Source organism: Somniosus microcephalus, chromosome 10 (genome assembly GCF_052327205.1).
Source record: "Somniosus microcephalus isolate GS21.2 chromosome 10, FLI_Smic_1.0, whole genome shotgun sequence".
Taxonomy (NCBI): Eukaryota; Metazoa; Chordata; class Chondrichthyes; order Squaliformes; family Somniosidae; genus Somniosus; species Somniosus microcephalus.
Window position 1 is genome coordinate 186,487,211 of NC_140996.1, and position 24,521 is coordinate 186,511,731.

Here is a 24,521-nt window from a genome sequence, read left to right on the forward strand (position 1 = left end):
TACTTCCTGCTTTTGCCCTTTTTATTACTTTACCTTTTACTCCATACCTTCTGCCCCTTCCTGACACGCTCTGGTTTTTAATTTCCCCACTGCTACCTAAGTCTATGACCTTCTCTGTTGTCATTTTTATTATTTGCTCTCTAGGAACCTCCCCCCCACTAGTTAGTTTAAAGCCCTCTCTACAGCCCTAGTTATATGATCCGCCAGGACTCTAGTCCCAGCACTGGCCAAGTGAAGCCCGTCCCAACGGAACAGCTCCCTCCTGCCCCAGTACTGGTGCCAGTGTCCCAGGAAGCAAAACCCATTTCTCCCACACCAGTCTTTCAGCCACGCATTTAACTCTCTAATTTTATTTGTCCTAGCCAAATTCGCTCGTGGCTCAGGTAATAATCCAGAGATTATTACCCTTGAGGTTCTGTTTTTTAATTTGACCCCTAGCTGCTCATTCTCCTTTAACAGGTTCATTTTGATTTGCCCTTCCTTGTATCTATTTAGAAGAGACTGTGGGGTCTACACTCTGAGCTCTTTCCCTGGTTCTCTCCATTGTTCTTTCCAGCAGATTTGATGTACAGGTCTCTCCAGGCCGAGATTCAAGGCTACAATGAGCAGAATGTGGATGGAGTGCAAAATCAACCCTCCCCTTTAAGATAAAAACAGAAAAATGCTGGAGAAACTCAGCAGGTCAAGCAGCATCTGTGAAGAGAGAAACAGAGTTAACGTTTCAGGTCGATGACCTTTCGTCAGAACTCCCCTTTAAGAACTGGCCGGAGCCAGTGTGTCTGTGTTCCATTGCTGACTGACATCACATGAGCTTCGCCAGCGCTCTGAGGTAGCGCCTCGCTCCTTGGCCTTTGCGCCTTAAGACAGTTGTGAAGCGCCTGATTTAGCGCTCCAATCACCTCCAGGGGCGATAAAAGCCAAGTTTGCCGTCGGAGGCGATAATTAGCGCCAGGCGCTAAGCTTTGCGCACGGCCGCTAATGGCACCCCAAACGGGGCGATACTGAATTTTTCCCCCTATATTTTCATCTGGCTACAGGTCATCTGTCACTGTGATATTGCACTGTTGAACCAGAAGTTTACATAGGATTACATCGGATAAACGGCACAGAAACAGGCCATTCAGCCCAACCAGACCATGCCGGTGTTTATGCTCCACTTGAGCCTCATCACTAAATCTATCAGCATAACCCTTCTCCCTCATGTGCTTGTCTAGCCTCCCCTTAAATGCATCTATACTTTTCGCTTCAACCACTCCTTGTGGTAGCGAGTTCAATTGCTATTTTATACAGAAGACCAAATAATCACATTTCATAATGCTTCTTAATTATTTTTTGTCATTTATTCAAAAAATTTGATTTAAAAAGTCCACATATTTAGGAATAAATTTTATGAGCCGCTGCTTACTGCTGACAGAACCTCACACACAGCCAGCACTAATCAGAACATTGAAAGTATTCGAATACAAAAGCAAAATACTGCGGATGCTGGAAATCTGAAATAAAAACAGAAAACTCTGGAAATACTCAGCAGGTCAGGCACCATTTGTGGAGAGAGAAACAGAGTTAACGTTTCAGGTCGATGACCCTTCGTCAGAACGTCTGACGAAAGATCATCGACCTGAAACGTTAACTCTGTTTCTCTCTTCACAGATGCTGCCTGACCTGCTGAGTATTTCCAGCATTTTCTGTTTTTATTGAAAGTACACTACCTGCAATTTCAATGGATAGCAAATTGTGGCAAGCGCACCAGAGATTTTTCAATATGCATTGACTGCATCAAGGCATGATCTTGCAAAACTAATCATTAATGCTAAAGGTGATGTCTGTCTCCTGACATGTGATTAGACAGCTGTGGTTAAAGCATTAATCAATTATGTTTTTAAAGTGACAGGTATTGATAAAATGGGAGTTACCTTCACGCACAGAATGCTTTTAATATTTCATTAGAGATAACTTCAATATTGTTATTTCTATAACCCTCAGGTGACCCAATGCCTCCTTATGCTAGTTGGTTGATGAAAACTGTGGAGGCTAATACACCACAGCCCCTGCCAATGCCTGTTAATGGAGGCTGCTGGGCCCCCCTTGTGGATTACCTCCCCGAAACCATCACACCTCGTGGACCACTTCACAGGTCAGGAGATTGTCATCAAAATGTTATCTGTACTTTTACAAGATGCTTTGCAAAGTATTTGAATTTTGTGTCAAAAATATAGATATTTTGTGTCCGATACAAGGAAGACCCCAGTTTTGATCTGTAAACTTTCAGGCAGTAACTCACTTTACCATTTAAAGTAACACTTGTCAAAAGTGACAACTAACTTACCTTGAGCAGACTGATGATAGTCTGGTTATTTTTACTGAATGACTAGGATACAGACTTGATTCACTATGTGACTACTGTCACCAACCTTTTACGATCTTCACTAAATTCAATGAACCGGAGTGATTATGGCCCCGATATTTATGGGGAGAGAACGAGGGAGCGCGGTAGCGTGGGGCAATACCAGAAATCCCGAGGACACGGAGGTCCTGACGAATTTAATGGCAGGACCTCATTATAATTTTTTAATTCAGTTTCCCGCCCAGCAGCCAGCCAGATTGACATGCTGATCGGGAAAGATCGTGGGTTGAAGTAGGGGGTCGGACTGGCAATCAGGAAGGAGGGAAAGATCGCGGGTTGAAGGGGGGTCGTCAGATCATGGGGCAGGAGGCTCGAGATCACGGGGGTCAGATCACAACAGCGAGGAAAGGTCACGATTGGCAGAAGGTTTGCTTAAGCGGTTGTGGGGGGAGTACTCCTGCTCCTCCTGGCTCACAAGGAGTGCTATAAAAAACACTTGCCTTCTGCAGCCAGCTGCTTCCATCTCCATTTAGCTGCCGGGATTCCTGAACCCTGGGAAAACCGGTCGGCAAGAGTTAAATTCAAATCAGGCTCCCAACTGCACTGTGGGAGCCTGATTTAAATATTATAATGAACATAAGAACATAAGAAACAGGAGCAAGAGTAGACCAATCGGTCCCTCGAACCTGCTCTGCCATTCAATAAGATCATGGCTGATCCAATCTTGTCCTCAACACCACTTTCCTGCTCTCTCCCCATACCCTTTGACTCCCTTGTAGTTCAAATGTCTTGTCAATCTCCGCCTTGAATATATTCAGTGACTCCGCCTCCACAGCTCTCCGGGGTAGAGAATTCCAAAGATTCACGACCCTCAGAGAAGAAATTCCTCTCATCTCCGTCTTAAATGGGCGACCCCTTATTCTGAAATTATGCCCCCTAGTTCTAGATACCCCCACTAGGGGAAACATCCTCTCAGCATCCACCCTGTCAATCCCCCTCAGAATCTTATATGTTTCAATAAGATCACCTCTCATTCTTCTAAACTCCAATGAGTATAGGCCCAACCTGCTCAACCTTTCGTCATACGTCAACCCCTTCATCCCAGGAATCAACCTACTGAACCTTCTCTGTACTGCCTCCAATGCAAGTATATCCTTCCTTAAATATGGAGACCACAACTGTATACAATACTCCAGATGCGGTCTCACCAGCGCCCTGTAAAGTTGCATCAAAACTTCCCTACTTTTATACTCCATCCCCCTTGCAATAAAGGCCAACATTCCATTAGCCTTCCTAATTACTTGCTGTACCTGCATGCTAAGTTTTTGTGCTTCATGTACCAGGACCTGGAGATCCCTTTGTACCACAGCATTTTGTAGTCTCACTCTATTTAAATAATAATTTGCTTTTTCATTCTTCCTTCCAAAGTGGATAACCTCACATTTTCCCACATTGTACTCCATCTGCTAAATTTTTGCCCACTCACTTAACCTATCTATATCCCTTTGTAGGCTCTTTGTGTCCTCCTCAGAACTTGCTAACCCACCTATCTTTGTATCATCAGCAAATTTGGCTACAGTATACTCGGTCCTTTCATCCAAGTCATTAATATAGATTGTAAACAGTTGAGGCCCCAGCACTGATCCCTGTGGCACCCCACTAGTTACTGGTTGCCAACCGGAAAATGACCCATTTATCCTGACTCTCTGTTTTTTGTTAGTTAGCCAATGCCCTATCCATGCCAGTATATTACCCCAACCCCATGCGCTCTTATCTTGTGCAGTAACCTTTTATGTGGCACCTTATCGAATGCCTTCTGGAAATCCAAATACACCACATCCACTGGTTCCCCTTTATCCACCCTGTTTGTACATCCTCAAAGAACTCTAGCAAATTTGTCAAACACGATTTCCCTTTCATAAAACCATGTTGACTCTGCTTGATTGTCTTATGATTTTCTAAATGTCCTGCTATTTCCTCCTTAATAATGGATTCCAGCATTTTCCCAATGACAGATGTTAGGCTAACTGGCCTATAGTTTTCTGCTTTCTATCTCCCTCCTTTCTTGAATAGTGGCGTTACATTTGCGGTTTTCCAATCCGTTGGGACATCTCCAGAATCCAGGGAATTTTGGTAGATTACAACCAACGCATCCACTATCTTTGCAGCTGTTACTTTTAAGACCCTAGGATGCAGGCCATCGGGTCCAGGGAACTTGTCGGCCTTTTTACCCCATTAGTTTGCCTGGTACTTTTTCTCTAGTGCTAGAGATTGTTTTAAGTTCCTCCCTCCCTATAGCTCCTTGATTATCTATTATTATTGGGATGTTTTTAGGGTCTTCTACCGTGAAGACCGATCCAAAATAATTGTTTAGAGCCTCTGCCATTTCTCTATTTCCCATTATTAATTCCCCAGTCTCACCCTCTAAGGGACCAATGTTTACTTTAGCTACTCTCTTCCTTTTTATATACCTGAAGAAGCTCTTACTGTCTGTTTTTATAATATTTGCTAGTTTACTCTCATACTCTATCTTCTCCCTCTTTATAATTTTTTTAGTCATCCTTTGCTGGTTTCTAAAAATTTCCCAATCCTCTGGCCTACCACTAATCTTCGCAACGTTGTATGCCTTTTCTTTCAATTTGATACCATCCTTAACTTCCTTAGTTAGCCATGGATGGTGCATCCTTCTCATAGAGCCTTTCTTTCTCACTGGAATACACCTTTGCTGAGATTTATGAAATATCTCCTAAACTGCTGATCTACCATCTTACCCTTTACTATATTTTCCCAGTCCCCTTTAGCCAATTCTGTCCTCATACCCTTGTAATTGCCTTTATTTAAGTTTAGGAAACTAGCTTCAGACCCAAGTTTCTCACCCTCAAACTGAATTTGAAATTCTACCATGCTATGATCACTCTTTCCTAGGGGATCCTTTACTATGAGATCATTAATTAATCCTGTCTCATTACACATTACCAGATCTAAAATAGCTTGCTCCACCTCTGTAAAAATGGCAGCAGGCACATATGCGCCAGGTTGAGGTCGTGTTTCACAAGTTTTTATTTTTAACCTCTCCCCGACCCTCTCCCACCCATCTTGGGGAGTTTAATATCAACCCCTATGTTTTTCTACAGTCCCCATCCCTGATTTCTCGGAATATTTGAAACTATGGGGCTAAATTTCCAAATGCGCATTCCCGAGGTGGAGCCTTACCCATTTTGTGGAAGCATGCCCATGATTTCCCAATCTGCATTCCTGGTGACTGAGGCTCTGTGCCAAGAATGCAGATTCTAGTAAATCTCTTCTGCACCCTCTCTAAGGCCTTGACATCCTTCCTAAAGTGTGGTGCCCAAAACTGAAAACAATACTTCAGCCTAACCAGTGTTTCATAAAAGTTTAGCATAACTTCCTTGCTTTTGTACTATTTGCTGCTATTAATAAAGACAAGGATCCCATATGATTTTTGAACAGCCTTCCCAACTTGTCCTGTCACCTTCAAAGATTTGTGTACATACACCCCCAGGTTTTTCTGTTCCTGCACCTGCTTTAAAATTGTACCATTTAGTTTTTATTGCCTCTCCTCATTCTTCCTATCAAAATGAATCACTTCACACTTCTCTGCGATAAATTTCATCTGCCATGTGTCTTTCAATTTCATGAGTCTGTCTGTGTCCTCCTGAAGTCTGTTACTATCCTCCTCACTTTACTACATTTCTGAGTTTCGTGTCATCTACAAACTTTGAAATTATGCCTTGTATATCCAAGTCCAGTTCATTACTATATATTAAAAACAGCAGTTGTCCTAATATTGACCCCTGGGAAACACTGTATACTTCCCTCCAGTCTGAAAAACAACCGTTCACCACTATTCTCTGCTTTCTGTCCCATAGCCAGTTCTGTATGCACGCTGCCATTGTCCCTTTAATCCCATGGACTTTAATTTTGCTTAGAAGTCTATTATCTGGTACTTTATTAAACGCCATTTGAAAGTCCATTTACACAACATCAGCCGCTCTACCCTCGTCAACCCTCTCTCTTGCTTCATCAAAGAATTCAATCAAGTTAGTCAAACACAATTTGCCTTTAACAAATCCGTGCTGGCTTTCAATTATTAGCCCATAATTCTACAGGTGGCAATTAATTTTTTCTGGATTATTGTCTCTCAAAGTTTCCCTACCACCGATGTTAGGCTGACTGACCTGCAGTTGCTAGGTTTATGCCTCTCCCTTTTTCGAACGGGTGTAATATTTGCAATCCTCCAATCCTCTGGCACTATCCCCATATCTAAGGAGGAGTGGGAGATGGTGGCCAGAACTTCCACAATTTCCACACTTCCTTCCCTCAGTAACCTAGGATGCAACCCATCCAGACTGGGTAATTTTTCTTCTTTGAGCCCTGCCAACCTTTTAATTACCACTTCTTTATTTTTACCCTATCCAATATCACTACAACCTCCTTTACTGTGACATTGGCAGCATCCTCTTCTTTAGTGAAGACAGATGCAAAGTATTCATTTAGTACCGCAACCATTCCCTCTGCCTCCACAAGAAGATCTTTTTGGTCCCTAATCAGCCCCATCCTTCCTTTGACTACCCTTTTACTATGTATGTGTTTATCAAAGATTTTTGGGTTCCTTTTTATGTTAGCCACTAATCTATTCTCATTTGCTCTCTTTGCCCCTCTTATTAATTTTTTTAGATTTCCTCTGTACTTTCTGTATTCAGCTTGGTTCTCTTCTGTATTATCAACCATACATTTGTCATAAGTCTCCTTTTCCTGTTTAATTTTAATCTCTATGGGGCAGTAATTCCTCCCCAAACGCGTGAGTACGGAAGGGGTACTCACGCGTCTGGCCGGAGGAAATGCCGGTTTTCAGCATGCACAGCGCATGCGCTGAAAACCGGCATTTCCTCTCCTCTAACCCAAGAGGTGAAGAGGCTAGCGCGTGCGCTGTAGGGGGCAGCGCGTGCGTCTTGGATTTCCTCTGTTTTGGGGGATTTGCACATGTGTAGAGGCCTCCGGTCTTTACGCTTGTAAAAAGCACACGTAAGTATTTATTTTTACAGGTAAGTGGTGTTTTAGTGTAATTTAGAAAAAAATTTTCCACAGCTTTATTATTTTAAAGAATCTACAATAAGGTAAGTTTAGTTTTAGACCCTTTTTATTAAAAATTTATTTTTTTCAAAAAAAAAATTATTGTTTAAATTATTTTTTTTAACTTATTTATACTTAATTTAATGATTGGGATGTTTTTTAAATTTTTATTTAAAGTTTAAATAGTGTTTTGGGCCCCCGTAGTTTTCATGAGTTTGACAGTTCTTACTCTCAAACTCATGAATGAACCTTCCCCTCCCCTGATTGGTTGTACAGTGCTCACCTGATCTCAGCCGGCACATCGCACTAACTACGCCGCTGGATCAGGTAAGCACTGCGCGCTGACATCAGAACCAGGCCTGTGACAGGAAATGCAAGCAGGCCCGGGCTTCAGATGTCAGCGCGCAGGGTGAGTGCAGATCGGGGGCTTGCACGCGCGGCAAGCCCCCGACACCAAGTTCTGGCCATTATCTTTAGTCATCCAGGGAGCTCTATCTGAATATAAAAATACTCATCTATATTAAGGACAAAAACATAACTTTGTAGAATTTGAAGCAAAGGTGGATTTTCTTCTTCAATATGAAGTGTAGGTCACTGAAAAGCTGAATGATCTAATAAACAAACAAACGGGAATAACGTAGATGTGTGATTTTCCTGTGTGTATGGACAAGAGTAATTTCCCCAGATACACTGAAAACTTAATCCTTACTTATTTGTTCTACTTCAACATATAAATGAATGTCCTTATACAAAGGTATGAAAAACTAGTGGGACACAGTCTCTTTAAACGTGCTTATACATTGTAGGGCTAGTTTGGGAACTATTATGTCCGTGAATGATTGAGACACGGACAGCAGGAGTTGAACAAAACAAGTCTTTACTGATGGAAGTCAATAGTGAAACTGAAAACAACAGAGGCTCACTAGCGCCTTTTATACAGGGGTGGTCACTGCCGGTACTGCAGTCTGAGACCAGTTATTCTCTTAAAGGTACATACACAACAATTCCTCCCCTTTTAGATAAACAGTACATAACATTCATTTAACAACTAAATGATAACTAATTACAATCACAATTACGGTTGCTAGATACATTGGTTAAGTTTAAGCAATTATAAGTTCAGTCTTTGAGGAGGCTTCCTGATTCTGTCTGGATAACACCTCTTTGGGGTATCAGGTTCTTCTGGCAATGTTGAGTCGGGATCAATGTTGTTGTTTGGTTCATCTGCTTCCAATATCACCGGTTCTGCGATAGCTGCAATTGGTACGTCGATTTCATTGCCAGGTGTATCAGATCGTGGTGTGGAGTTGATGTTTTCCAGTGACTCTAGAATCTGGTCAGCATGGCATCTTACAATGCTCTCTCCAACGTCCACGGTATACATGAGAGGTCCTTGCCGTGTACAAATCGTTCCTGGCTGCCATTTCTCAGTGCGGTAGTCCCGGGCCAAAACTGGTTGACCTATCTTAAAACTCCTGGTCGGCCTTTCATTCATATTTTGAAACTGCCTGTTCTCCACATCTCTTCGGAAGTTTGGCTTAACCAAATCCAAGCGGCATCGTAGTCTTCGATTGAAGAACATTATGGCTGGAGTTTGGTTGGTAACCGCATGTGTCGCATTCCGGTAGGCAAACAAGAAGTTGTCCACCTTGTGTTGTAGGGGTATATCTTCATTACACATTGCCTTGATAGCCTTCTTGAATGTTTGGACAAACCTCTCGGCCAATCCATTAGTGGCTGGATGATATGGGGCAGATGTGTAATGCTTAACACCATTGTTCTTTAAGAACCTCCGGAACTCTTCAGACACAAACTGTGGTCCATTGTCAGAGCAAATCTGTTCAGGCAGCCCATTCCTGGCGAATATGGTTCGTAAAACTGCGATAGTTTTTTCCGTGGTGGTTGAGGACATTTTTATTACCTCTGGCCACTTTGAATGTGCATCCACCGCAATTAAAAACATCGAGTCCATGAAGGGACCAGCAAAATCAATGTGCACCCTTTGCCATGGAGATGAGGGCCACTCCCATGGATGCAGAGGAGCTTGTGGTGGGGCGTTTTGGACCTTCTGGCATCCTGCACAGCTCTTGGTCATCTCTTCGATTTCTCTATCGATTCCCGGCCACCACACAAACGCTCTGGCTAAGCTCTTCATTTTTACCCCACCCAGATGACCCTCATGAAGCTCATTGAGCACTCTATCCGTCAACTTAGGTGGAATTACTACTCTGGATCCACACATCAAGGTTCCTCTGCACACTGACAGCTGTTCTCTTCTCGGCGAGAATGCTGGCAGCAGTGGTTCGCCATGTGCTGGCCATCCCTTCACCATTAAATCATAGACCCGTGATAGTGTCGGGTCATTCCGTGTTTCCTTTTCTATGTTTGCATTCGTCACAGGGAGACATTCGACTATGGTCGAGTGGAATAACTCCATTGGATCCACTGCAAGGTCTTCTTCTTCCACCGTCGGCAACGGTAGGCGTGACAATCCATCAGCATTCCCATGCTGTTTAGTTCCTTTGTACTCGATGTCATATTGGTGCGCCCCTAGGAAAAGGGACCACCTCTGCAGCCGTTGTGCTGTCATTATCGGTACGCCCTTCTGAGGGTTGAAAATGGAGACAAGAGGTTGATGATCGGTTAGTAGAGTAAATTTTTGACCGTGCAGGTAGTGATTGAACTTCTTCACCCCCTACACTAGGCTGAGGGCCTCTCTGTCAATCTGGGCGTAGTTACGCTCGGCAGAAGTTAACGAGCGTGACGCAAAAGCTATCGGCCTCTCTAAACCATCAAGGAATTTATGTGACAGTACCGCCCCAATGCCGTAGGGAGACGCATCACACGCCAGTCTGATCGGCAGTGCTGGGTTGTAGTGAGCCAATACTTCCCTTGAAGCGATTAAGTCCTTACTCTTCTGAAAGGCCCGCTTACAATCATCGCTCCATTTCCATGCTACCCCCGTTCGTAGCAGGGCGTTCAGTGGGTGCAGAATTGTCGACAAATTCGGCAAAAACTTATGGTAGTAATTCACCAATCCGAGGAATTACCTCAGTTGCGACAAATTTTCAGGTGCTGGGGCCTTAACAACAGCTTCAATTTTGTCAGGGGACTTATGTAACCCCTCTTCATCAATCACGTGGCCACAATACGATATCTGTTTCTTAAAAAATTCGCACTTGGGGCGGTTGGCTCGTAACCCATGTTCCCGTAGTCTAGTGAGCACCTGTTCTAGGTTGTTAAGGTGTTCACTGTCATCTTCACCTGTCACAAGGATGTCGTCCAAGTAACACTGAGTCCCCGGAATCCCTTGCAGGACTTGTTCCATCGCTCTTTGCCATATCGCTGGAGCCGATGCTACTCCGAATACCAATCGATGATACTGGTAAAGACCTTTGTGAGTGTTTATCGTGAGATACTTCCTAGAGGACTCTTCAACCTCCATCTGCAAATATGCTTGTGCTAGGTCAATTTTTGTAAAACGCTTCCCTCCAGACAGTGAGGCGAAGATGTCTTCTATCCTTGGAAGAGGATATTGTACTGTGTGAAGGACTGGGTTCACCGTCACCTTGAAATCCCCACAGATGCGAATCTTCCTTGGCTCCCCGGACTTATTGCTTAACGTTTTCTTCATGACAGGAACGATGGGTGTCGCCCACTCGCTCCAGTCGACCTTAGACAACACGCCTGCCTTCTCCAGATTCTCCAGCTCTGCCTCGACGGCTGGGCGAATTGCATATGGTACCGGTCTTGCTTTGAAAAACTTGGGAACTGCATTCTTTTCTATTTTTATCGAGGCGGTTACGCCTTTAAGCGTGCCCAGTTCTTGTTGAAATACCTCTTTGGCGTTAGCTAAGATTGTTGACAATCGTCCAGGAGTGACGTCTTCATCTTTTTTACCGTCCACCGTCATTGCATGAATGGAGTGCCAATCTAAGTTTATCTTCCTGATCCATTCACGTCCCAATAACGGTGGTCCACCATTTGGCAGTATGTAGAGATACAATTTCCGTATTTTCTTGCCGTTGTATTCGACAGGCACCCTTATTTTTCCTCTGGGGTATACTTTTTGCCCCGTATACGTCGTCAAGACGATGGATGTCTCTCTCAAGGGTATGTGTGAGAATAGCCGCTCGTAGTCTCGTCGATTCATGACGGTCAGCGCTGATCCTGTATCCAATTCCATTTTAACTTGGGACCCTGCTATCGTGAGGGTGACCCAAATGGTTCGGTGATCCTCTTTTGCGATTACATTGTGAAGTTTGAGACAGCTTAGTCTCCTGTTCCCAGATTCACTATCGCTCATCTGGTCTTCGGAACTACTGTCCGTCATCTTTTGTACTTTCTTGTACGGTCCCTTAGTAGCCTTTTTGTTGTCGCTGGTCTTTTTCCTAGACCTGCAAACTCGTACAATGTGTCCCATCTTTCCGCATTGCCTGCATATTTTGTCTTTGGACCAGCAGTCCTTCTGGCCATGGTTAGTTCTGCCGCAGCGATAACATTTTGCAAATCCCCGTGTCATTTCGTGGGTGCCGTATTCCTGTGGCTTTTGTTGAATTTCTGCAGCTCCCCTGGCTGCTGCTTCATACGATACTGCCACGCTGAAAGCCTTATCTAGCGTCAGCTCTTTCTCTGATAGTAACTTCTTCTGTGTTCCTTCACTCAGGAGTCCACAGACAAATTTGTCCCGTAGGGTATCTGCCAGTCCTTCTCCGAACAGCAGCGGACCTGGGAGTGAGCAGTGAGGTGAGGCGAGGCGGAGCTTATAACCGGCAGCGACCCGAGGCCCGACTACAGCATCGGACCTGGGAGTGAGCAGTGAGGTGAGGCGAGGCGGAGCTTATAACCGGCAGCGACCCGAGGCCCGACTACAGCATCGGACCTGGGAGTGAGCAGTGAGGTGAGGCGAGGCGGAGCTTAAAACCGGCAGCGACCCGAGGCCCGACTACAGCATCGGACCTGGGAGTGAGCAGTGAGGTGAGGCGAGGCGGAGCTTATAACCGGCAGCGACCCGAGGCCCGACTACAGCATCGGACCTGAGAGTGAGCAGTGAGGTGAGGCAAGGCGGAGCTTATAACCGGCAGCGACCCGAGGCCCGACTACAGCATCGGACCTGGGAGTGAGCAGTGAGGTGAGGCGAGGCGGAGCTTAAAACCGGCAGCGACCCGAGGCCCGACTACAGCATCGGACCTGGGAGTGAGCAGTGAGGTGAGGCGAGGCGGAGCTTATAACCGGCAGCGACCCGAGGCCTGACTACAGCATCGGACCTGGGAGTGAGCAGTGAGGTGAGGCAAGGCGGAGCTTAAAACCGGCAGCGACCCGAGGCCCGACTACAGCATCGGACCTGGGAGTGAGCAGTGAGGCGAGGCGGAGCTTATAACCGGCAACGACCCGAGGCCCGACTACGGCATCGGACCTGGGAGTGAGCAGTGAGGTGAGGCGAGGCGGAGCTTGTAACCAGCAGCGACCCGAGGCCCGACTACAGCATCCGACCTGGGAGTGAGCAGTGAGGTAAGGCGAGGCGGAGCTTATAACCGGCAGCGACCCGAGGCCCGACTACAGCATTGGACTTGGGAGTGAGCAGTGAGGTGAGGCGAGGCGGAGCTTATAACCGGCAGCGACCCGAGGCCCGACTACAGCATCGGACCTGGGAGTGAGCAGTGAGGTGAGGCGAGGCGGAGCTTAAAACCGGCAGCGACCCGAGGCCCGACTACAGCATCGGACCTGGGAGTGAGCAGTGAGGTGAGGCGAGGCGGAGCTTAAAACCGGCAGCGACCCGAGGCCCGACTACAGCATCGGACCTGGGAGTGAGCAGTGAGGTGAGGCGAGGCGGAGCTTAAAACCGGCAGCGACCCGAGGCCCGACTACAGCATCGGACCTGGGAGTGAGCAGTGAGGTGAGGCGAGGCGGAGCTTAAAACCGGCAGCGACCCGAGGCCCGACTACAGCATCGGACCTGGGAGTGAGCAGTGAGGTGAGGCGAGGCGGAGCTTATAACCGGCAGCGACCCGAGTCGTACCAACTCAACAGCAGAGGAGAGAGGTAAAAAATAATCCAAGAGTGACGTCACCAGGAAGCAGGTAAGTGATTGGTTGGATTGGTTGGTGAGTATTTCTTCTTTTCATTACAAGCTTAAATTCTGCGGTTTTTTTTTCTCTAGGGTCTCTGTGGTGTAGTGGAGACAGTTGGTAAACCATTTAACTGGTGTAATTAGAGGGATTGATCTAATTTAAATCCAATTAATTAAAGGGGATACTAGCATCTATAATCGGGCAGAGGGTGGCCATAACTAACAATAATTTTTTAAAAATTAATTACATAGAATGGAGCAGGTGATGTGTTACTGTTGCGAGATGTGGGAGCCGGTAGACCCCATTGAGGCTAACGGTGATTACATCTGTGACAAGTGTCTGCTGCTACAGGATCTCCAGCTCCGTGTTGAGTCTGAGTCTGAGCTTCAGACACTGCGACACATCAGGGAGGGGAAGAAGTACCTGGACTTTGTGTATCAGGAGGTGGTCACACCTATGAAGTTAATTAATTCAGATGTAACCCATGGCCAGGGTCAGGACGGTGTGACTACGAGTGAGGCAGGTACGGGGATCCAGGAGGTAGTGTTGGAGGAGCCGCAGCCCTTGCTCTTGTCCAACAGGTTCGAGGTTCTTACTCCCTGTGTGGACGGGAGCAGGGACTGCAGGGAGGATGAGCAACCTGGCCACAGCACCGTGGAGCGGGGGGCCATTCAAGAGGGGGGAGTAAATAGAAATGTTGTAGTGGTAGGGGATAGTATTATTAGAGGGATAGATAGAGTTCTCTGCAGCCAAGAGCGAGAGTCCCGTAGGCTGTGTTGCCTACCCGGTGCCAGGGTTAAGGACATCTCCTCTGGGCTGGAAAGAAACTTGCAGTGGGAGGGGGTGGATCCAGTCGTCGTGGTCCATGTTGGTACAAACGACATAGGACTAGGAAGCCGGTTCTGTTAAAGGAGAATGAGCAGCTAGGGGTCAAATTAAAAAACAGAACCTCAAGGGTAATAATCTCTGGATTATTACCTGAGCCACGAGCGAATTTGGCTAGGACAAATAAAATAAGAGAGTTAAATGCGTGGCTGAAAGACTGGTGTGGGAGAAATGGGTTTTGCTTCCTGGGACACTGGCACCAGTACTGGGGCAGGAGGGAGCTGTTCCGTTGGGACGGGCTTCACTTGGCCAGTGCTGGGACTAGAGTCCTGGCGGATCATATAACTAGGGCTGTAGAGAGGGCTTTAAACTAACTAGTCGGGGGGAGGTTCCTAGAGAACAAATAATAAAAATGACAACAGAGAAGGTCATAGACTTAGGTAGCAGTGGGGAAATTAAAAGCCAGAGCGTGTCAGGAAGGGGCAGAAGGTATGGAGTAAAAGGTAAAGTAATAAAAAGGGCAAAAGCAGGAACTAAGTGTCACAAAACACATTTGAAAGTTCTCTATCTGAATGCACGTAGCATTCGTAACAAAATAGACGAGTTAATGGCACAAATAGCTACATATGGGTATGATATTGTGGCCATTACAGAAACATGGCTGCAGGGTGACAATGCCTGGGAATTAAACATACCAGGTTATTTAACAATCAGGAAGGACAGGCAGGAAGGAAGGGGAGGTGGGGTGGCTATGTTAATAAAGGAAGGAATCACTGTAATACAGAGAAATGATATTGGGTCAAAAGATCAGGATAATGAAACAGTTTGGGTGGAGATAAGGAATAATAAGGGGAAAAAAAACTAGTGGGCGTAGTCTATAGGCCTCCGAACAGTCGCAACTCGGTTGGACGGAGTATCAATCAGGAAATAGTTGAGGCTTGTAATAAGGGAACATCTATAATTATGGGGGATTTTAACTATCATATTAATTGGACAAATCAAATTGGGCAGGGCTGCCTTGAGGACGAGTTCATTGAGTGTATTAGGGATGGGTTTCTTGAGCAGTATGTAACTGAACCGACCAGAGGGCAAGCAACCTTAGATCTGGTCTTGTGTAACGAGACAGGATTAATTAAAAATGTCCCAGTAAAGGATCCCCTTGGAATGAGTGACCATAACATGGTTGAATTCCATATTCAATTAGAGGGTGAGGAGGTTGTATCTCAAACAAGCGTGCTAAGCTTGAATAAAGGAGACTATGAAGGTATGGGAGCGGAATTGAGTAAAGTGGATTGGGAAAATAGATTAAAGGGTAAGACGATACATGATCAGTGGTGTACATTTAAGGAGTTATTTTACAACTTCCAAAAAAAGTATATTCCACTGAGAAAAAAAGGGTGTAAAAGAAAAGACAGCCATCCGTGGCTAAGTAAAGAAATTAAGGATAGTATTCGACTAAAAACAAGGGCATATAAGGTAGCCAAATCTAGTGGGAGGATAGAGGATTGGGAAAACTTTAAAAGACAGCAAAAAATAACAAAAAGATTGATTAAGAAAGGGAAGATAGATTATGAAAGTAAATTAGCAAAAAATATAAAAACAGATAGTAAGAGTTTTTATAGTTATATAAAAAGAAAAAGGGTGGCTAAAGTAAATGTTGGTCCCTTAGAGGATGAGACCGGGAAATTAATGGTGGGAAATATGGAGATGGCAAAAACACTGAATGAATATTTTGTATCAGTCTTTACAGTAGAGGACACCAAGAATATCCCAACACTGGACAAGCAGGGGGCTATAGGGGGGGAGGAGATAAACACGATCAAAATCACTAAGGAAGTGGTACTCGGTAAAATAATGGGACTCAAGGCGGATAAATCGCCTGGACCTGATGGCTTACATCCTAGGGTCTTGAGGGAAGTGGCGGTAGGGATTGTGGATGCATTGGTAATAATTTTCCAAAACTCCCTGGACTCAGCAAAGGTCCCGGCAGACTGGAAAACTGCTAATGTAACACCCTTATTTAAAAAGGGCAGTAGACAGAAGGCTGGAAACTATAGACCGGTTAGCCTAACATCTGTGGTAGGTAAAATATTGGAGTCCATTATTAAGGAGACAGTAACAGGACATTTGGATAATCATCATTTAATAGGACAAAGTCAGCATGGTTTTATGAAGGGGAAGTCATGTTTGACAAATTTGCTGGAGTTCTTTGAGGAAGTAACATATAGGGTGGATAAAGGTGAACCAGTGGACGTAGTGTATTTAGACTTCCAAAAGGCATTTGACAAGGTGCCACTCAAAAGATTATTGCTTAAGATAAAAAATCACGGGATTGGGGGTAATATTCTGGCATGGATAGAGGATTGGCTATCTAACAGAAGGCAGAGAGTTGGGATAAACGGTTCATTCTCAGACTGGCAATCAGTAACTAGTGGTGTTCCGCAGGGGTCAGTGCTGGGTCCCCAACTCTTTACAATCTATATTAACGATTTGGAGGAGGGGACCGAGTGTAACATATCAAAGTTTGCAGATGATACTAAGATGGGAGGGAAAGTAGTGAGTGAGGAGGACATAAAAAACCTGCAAGGGGACATAGACAGGCTAAGTAAGTGGGCAGGAATTTGGCAGATGGAATACAATACTGGAAAGTGTGAGGTTATGCACTTTGGCAGGAAAATTCGTAGAGCAAGTTATTATCTTAATGGCAAGAAACTGGAAAGTACTGAAGTACAAAGGGATCTGGGGGTCCTGGTGCACGAAATTCAAAAGGTTAGTATGCAGGTGCAGCAAGTGATTAAGAAGGCCAATGGAATGTTGGCTTTCATTGCTAGGGGGACAGAATATAAAAATAGGGAGGTATTGCTTCAGTTGTACAAGGTATTGGTGAGACCGCACCTGGAATACTGCATACAGTTTTGGTGTCCATACTTAAGAAAAGACATACTTGCTCTCGAGTCAGTACAAAGAAGGTTCACTCGGTTAATCCCGGGGATGAGGGGATGGACATATGAGGAGAGGTTGAGTAGATTGGGACTCTACTCATTGGAGTTCAGAAGAATGAGAGGCGATCTTATTGAAACATATAAGATTGTGAAGGGGTTGGATCGGGTGGATGCAGGGAGGATGTTCCAGATGATGGGTGAAACTAGAACTAGGGGGCATAGTCTTAGAATAAGGGGCTGCTCTTTCAAAACTGAGATGAGGAGGAACTACTTCACTCAGAGGGTGGTAGGTCCATGGAATATGCTGCCCCAAAAAGCTGTCGAAGCTACATCATTACATAAATTTAAAACAGAAATAGACAGTTTCCTAGAAGAAAAGGGATTTAAGGGTTACGGGGAGCGGGCAGGAATTTGGACATGAGTCTAGGTTCGGATCGGTCATGGCCCTGTGGGTAGCGGAGCGGGCCCAGGGGCCGTGTAGCCTGATCCTGCGCCTGTTTCGTGTGTCTAATTCTGTTAGATTCAGGAGATAGTCCTGTCATAGTGGATTGGCGGTTAGGATCAGATCAGCCATGATCTTATTGAATGGCGGAGCAGGCTCAAGGGGCCAATTGGCCTACTCCTGCTCCTATTTCTTATGTTCTTATGTTCTTATGAACTGGCAGTGCTTTGATAGCTTGGGTAGTTCCGTAAGGTACTCAGCATTTCTCTCATCTTTATGCTGAGTTCTCCTGTGGAATTTAAATCTTTCTGCTATCAAAAGCGGTGCAAGGTTTTGGTGTTCCTGTAGGACAGCAACAATTTCGTTAAAACTCTTCGCCTTCGGTTTGGCTGGAGTAATCAGGTCCCGCAATAGGCCGTACGTTCTAGCGCCCATTAAGTTTAGCAATACCGATGCCTTTTTCTCATCAGCTATTTCGTTTGCCTCGAAATATACCTCAACTCTTTCCACATACGTGGTCCAGTCCTCTATTGTATTATCAAAAGCAGTGATACAGCCAGTCTTCGGCATCTTGCAAATCTAAAATGGCGCCTCCTGCGCTTTGCCTTCCCCGATTTAACAAAATGGCACCTCCCGCGCTTTGCCTTCTTCCCCGCTGATTAAGATGGCGCCTCCCGTGCTTTGCCTTCTTCCCCGCTGTTGCTTGCGCTGCTTTCCGCGGTTCCCGTTGCAACCTGCAGCTCCTCGCGGTTTCTTGCGCGTTTAATATTTCTTTTATTTATTATTTTCCCGTCGTGGGACAACCCTGTGGGACTCTTGCCTCCCTCTTCTCGGGTCTATACACAGCCCGGCTTCGTAGCACCGGCCGCGCCCTGTGTGCTCCACCCTCTCTCTCTCTTCCCGACAACGCTGCTCGGCCCCGTTGCAAGCCACCCGCTCAAGTTCGCGACCGCCGCAGCCCAGGAAGGATCAGTGTACTACCTGCCACCAGCCCAATTAGCTGAAGCACCGTCGACAGGAACCAGGCCCCGCTTCCGACAGCTTCTCCAGCAATCTTCAACTCCGCTAACACAGGGGCGGATGCCTACGGTCGACGCCCGTTTCTATTGCCTCTTACTTTCTTTTCTTTCTGGCCTCGACCTCTGCTCACTTCGCTGTAGGAATGGATCCCAGGAGGTGGTGCAGACTGTAGGTAGGTTCGTATCTGCTCGTCGCCAGTATTATGTCCGTGAATGATTGAGACACGGACAGCAGGAGTTGAACAAAACAAGTCTTTACTGATGGAAGTCAATAGTGAAACTGAAAACAACAGAGCCTCACTAGCGCCTTTTATACAGGGGTGGTCACTGCCGGTACTGCAGTCTGAGACCAGTTATTCTCTTAAAGGTACATACACAACAGGAACAGTAGCATTATACTGATTCCCAGCGCACATTCCATCCAATACAATTCCACCCAGTGCCATTTTCCATCAGACGAAGCAGAGCCAGTAAATCCAGCAATGGCTCACAACAGCAATATAAAATTGGGTCTTAGCTGATGGTGAAACAAAATAATTTGGGGAATTTATGTTTCAAACTGTTGCCAATGTTGAGAGAACTTTGCATTTTCTGTAAGCTGCAGTTTTATGTAAAAACAGCTTGAGTTTGATACCAGAATCAGAGGACAGGAAAGAGTGAGAAGGTTGATAAGGGAGTGAGGGATACCATACCAAGAAAAACAAACAAAATTAGAAAAGGGTAAGAGAAGGCCAGAGGGAGCAGTGAATGCTTATTGGGAAAGAACTTTGTGTTTAGGTTACTTCAACAAGCCATTACGCATGGAAATTTCAGATTCTAGACAGTTATTTTGGGGCTGCTAGACAGCAGAGTTATCTCTAATCTTATCATCTTATGTTGTCTAAAGGCAATCCATAACCTGTGTAGGATAAGGCAGATTTTAAGCTTGCTGTAAAAAGAAATTGCAAATATAACCCTTTAGCAAGAAAAATGTGTGTATTAAGCTGAATACATGAAATTAAAGCGAGACTAGGTGCAGAATGTTGTCTCCTCCTCACAACCTTTGGCAAAGAAATGTGAAATGGCAATCCTTATCATAAAAAAACTCCAATTGCAATTACCAAAGCTAAACAAATATAGAAAGTTATGCGGTGATAGCAATTTTTGTGATATCTACCTGTTTACTCTATTTAAGACCACCATTAAATTCTAGATAATAAAAACAGAAAATGCTGGAAATGCAGGTCAGACAGCATCTGTGGAGAAACAGTTCCAACGTTTCGGGTCGATGACCTTTCATCAGAACTGAAAAAAGTTAGCGACATAACAGGTTCTAAGCAAGTACAGAGGCAGGGAAAGCGGGGAGAGGAGGAAAGAACAAAAGGGAAGGTCTGTGATAGGGTGGAAGGCAGGAAAGATTAAATGATAAAAGGGATGATGGTGTGAGGCAAAAGGAGATGGTAATGGGACAAGTAAAGGAATAAAAGATGGATCTAGAAGAGGTGTAAATGGGAATAGCAGAAGTGAAAATTCTAGATCTTGATGATTCTGGAGGTTTCCCCTTTTATACTTTCAATAACAAACCTAGAGAAAAATTTTAATTCTGTCACGTCAATACTGCAGCAAGACACATTTTATTACCATCACTTCAAACTGCAAGTGTTTTTCCTTGACCATTTGGAAAAGGGCTCCTACAAAGCAAACTTCCCACACAACTACACTGTATGATGTCTGCTTATTTACTCACATACAAGCTGCAATGCAGGGTGGCCACTTGCTGTCATTCCTCTATGTAATCTTTAAACTACAAATATCTCAGCATATAACAGTAGGAAAGCAGACCAAAACTGGGGCAGGATCTCCTTATTTTAGATCCCTCATTAAATATGAATAGGCCATGCAGGATATGGTGACACCTGAGAGAATGGGCCATAGTGAAGATGGAGCAATCCCTCTGGGCTATTACCATTTTTGTTAATGTTATTCTTATTCACCTTACTCACTTGTATGCCGACTCAATCATTCACACTCATACATTCAAGTCTGAGACACACACTGTTAGTTATGTAAACTCTGCTTGCAACATGTTTTGTTTTGTATAATTAGAACAAGCTACCTTTCTGACTGCCATCCACAAAATGAGCACATCACAGCATTCGGCATCACTCTTTCCCTCTATAGCAAGCACCAGCAAAGGTGCATCCACCCCAATAGATTTAAATAGTCAGTTTGAGGTGGCTACACCAGGTAAAGCAAAGAACATGAGTGAACAGGGGCAGAGATGGAACTGAAACCTGCTGACCGAAGAGCCAGCACACATCTTTCCTTAAGTTGCAGAGCCATAAAATACAGGCCTCAGGGCATGAATTTAATAGTAGAATGCCTTCTTATCACCAACATTTTGTTATTGATTAGAGGGTGTCTATCCACTTCCCATGCAGAGTATCAAACAGCCTGCAAGGTCTAATATTGACTACTACTCGCATCTGTGCGGTCATGCATAACCGTATAACAGAACTGCAGTTCGGCATGGAATATATGACAACTCCACAGCCATCTACAGCAGAGCCATGAGATCGAAGCTCAGCCAGACTATTTCTCATGAATGCTCAGACTGCAGCTACAGAGGCCTTGGGTTCCAATTTCGAAGAGGTTGTTTTATTTGGTTTCAATATGTATGATAGAGAGACAGTTTGCCAGATTTAATTGTCCTCATTTCTGCCCAGAAGTCTACTCCCACACAGAGTTCTGGGCATGCTGATGGAGTGCCCAGCAGCAGGATATGGCTACAGTAGGTAAAGTCGAGGCCTTTGTCTCTCAAGACAACATGACATCCAGCTATTCCAGCCAGCCTTGCCCCCTCAAATGAAGATAGATGTGTTAGAAAGTGAGCAGTACCAGGCAACCACTACAGCAGCAGCTGTGGTGGAGCCTGTTGCAGGACCATCTCATGGTCCAGTATAAGGAGGCAAAGGGCAAAAGACCCCCATGGGCACCCAGCAGTTAGTCACTTCACTTACTCCTGCCAAAAGGTGGAGCACCTTGAAGGAGCACTAGGATAGGTTATGGAGCGGATAAATAGAGGGGCAACATCAGATATAGGTATACAATGTAGAGAGCCGGAAGATGTCATTGGACACCACTCACCTGGCATTTCTTCGAATATGTAATTTGATCCATTCATTGGCAGTCAGGCTGCAAGTAGCAGTGCTGCCTGCAAGCAGTACTTGACAATGCAGAGATATTTGCCAACGCATAATGAGACTGAAGCCAACGCATACCTGCAGACAGGTATCAGACAACACAATAACATTCACTTGATTTCAGAAAAACACACAGTGCTAACACTCCCCAAACTGGGTCCTGCTTTAAATGCTGACTTACCTTCTGTTAAAACTTATCTTCCTATTTAACAGTCAGAATGCCTCTCATCATGTTTTACACATACCAATCTTCTGTACAGTGTCATCAGTAACTGCATTCCCAGTAAGGAAATAAATAAAATGTTAATAATATTGCTTAGCAGAACTTACAAGTACTATTGTACAGTACTTACATTTTGCATTTCTATGGAAACAGGTGCAATATAGCTGTCATCTTCATGACTGAGATGGTGGTTGACCACAGTGTTAGAGAAGACTGGGCTCTACATCTGCCTCTGTTGATTCATGCACTCTTTCTGGGTAAGGCTGAAAATTTACATTTTTTTGCATTTGAAATTGAGAAATATTTATATGAATATATGAAAGGTGCAAAAAGTTCATATTTTCCAGTTAGCATACTTCAGGGTTGAAACATGTACAATATTGCTAACAAATTAGTTAATGCAAATTCCTTTGTTTGGTATTTTAATGAAAGCATTGACCTGTTTATTTAAAAATAGCAGTGAAAAGAACGTGTTAATATATTCATTAATAATGCATTGCATAATTTCACCCTATATGTGACTAACATTGCATCAACCATACCAACACTTCAGAATTCACCAAAGTAGAAGTCATTCACCTTTTTTCCCCTGTTTTATTGCAATATTCTGTCAAGGTGTAGGCAAGTTTTCTTTACGTCCCAGGTATAACACAAAGATAAACTGGACTGTGTTGTTAATTACAAAAACAGGTTCGTTTACATACCACAGGAGAACCAGACACAGACTTAATAGGCAAGATGATAGACAATTAGATGATAATCTCACATATAACAGGTATTTTGATGAATGCAAATTCCTTTCTTCGGGAATCCGGGCAGGTAAAAGAAGGTGAGAAGGGCCGGATCCATGAGGTAATTTCATTTACAGCACTACTTGTGGGCCAGGAGGAGCAGGAGTGTTTCCTCCAGGCCCAAAAAGCATACCTCTTTACACACCCCGCGATCAGCCAATCCCACACCATCCCCCATGATCTCCAACTCTACCCCCAACCCCGATCTCCGACTCCCCCACCCTCCTCCGACTCCCCCACCCCCGATCTCCGACTCCCCCACCCGCGATCTCCAACTCCCCCACCCCCGATCTCCGACTCCCCACCCCCGATCTCCGACTCCCTCACCCTCCCCCGATTTCCGACTCCCCACACCCCCGATCTCCGACTCCCCCACCCCCGATCTCCGACTCCCCCACCCCCGATCTCCGACTCCCCCTCCCCCGATCTCCGACTCCCCCTCCCCCGATCTCCGACTCCCCCTCCCCCGATCTCCGACTCCCCCACCCCCGGTCTCCGACTCCCCCTCCCCCGATCTCCGACTCCCCCTCCCCCGATCTCCGACTCCCCCTCCCCCGATCTCCGACTCCCCCTCCCCCGATCTCCGACTCCCCCTCCCCGATCTCCGACTCCCCCTCCCCGATCTCCGACTCCCCCTCCCCCGATCTCCGACTCCCCCTCCCCCGATCTCCGACTCCCCCTCCCCGATCTCCGACTCCCCCCCCGATCTCCGACTCCCCCACCCCCGATCTCCGACTCCCCCCCCGATCTCCGACTCCCCGATCTCCGACTCCCCCACCCCTGATTTCTGACTCCCCCACCCCCGATCTCCGACTCCCACACCCCCGATTTCCGACTCCCCCACCCCCGATCTCCGACTCCCCCACCCCCGATCTCCGACTCCCCCACCCCCGATCTCCGACTCCCCCACCCCCGATCTCCGACTCCCCCACCCCCCAACCTCCGACTCCCTCACCCCCCGATCTCCGACTCCCCCACCCCGATCTCCGACTCCCCCATCTCCGACTCCCCCTCCCCCGATCTCCGACTCCCCCACCCCTGATCTCCGACTCCCCCACCCCCCCAATCTCCGACTCCCCCAACTCTCGAACTCCCCCAACCCCCCGATCACTTACTCCTCCCCGCACTCCTGATCTTTGACTTCAATCTCCCGATCGCCGACTCCCCCACCCCCAATCTCCGACTCCCCCACCCCGATCTCCGACTCCCCCACCCTCCCCCGATCTCCAACTCCCCCTCCCCCGATCTCCGACTCCCCCAATCCCCCGATCTCCGACTCCCCCGATCTCCGACTCCCCCACCCCCGATCGCCGACTTCCCTCACCACCCCCCCACCCCACCCTCCCGCAATCTCTGACTCCCCCTAACCCCCGACGATCGGCCGGCCACCCCCCACCCTCCGACGATCTCCGACACACCCCAATTTTCAACTCACTCCCCCCCCCCCCCCGCAACCTGCGATCTCCTACTCCCAGCGCCCCCCCCCAAGATTTCCTAATTACCTGGCATCCGCTCCTTGGCTGATAGGCAGCTAGTTTGGCTGGCTGTCGGGTGAGAAACCTACTGAAAACATTTTAAAGATGGACTGT

General features: G+C 46.0%; 1 protein-coding gene across 6 annotated transcripts in view; it reads left to right on the forward strand.

Moving 5' to 3' along the window:
* Positions 1-24,521, forward strand: part of LOC147111928 (protein furry homolog) — a 486,257-nt gene that overhangs the window by 351,475 nt on the left and 110,261 nt on the right. For all 6 annotated transcript variants that reach the window (XM_085999325.1, XM_085999321.1, XM_085999322.1 and 3 more), the window contains exons 37-38: positions 1,984-2,134; positions 22,295-22,398. In XM_085999325.1, the coding sequence (XP_085855451.1) occupies positions 1,984-2,134; positions 22,295-22,398 (255 nt within the window). The remainder of the gene's footprint in view (positions 1-1,983; positions 2,135-22,294; positions 22,399-24,521) is intronic.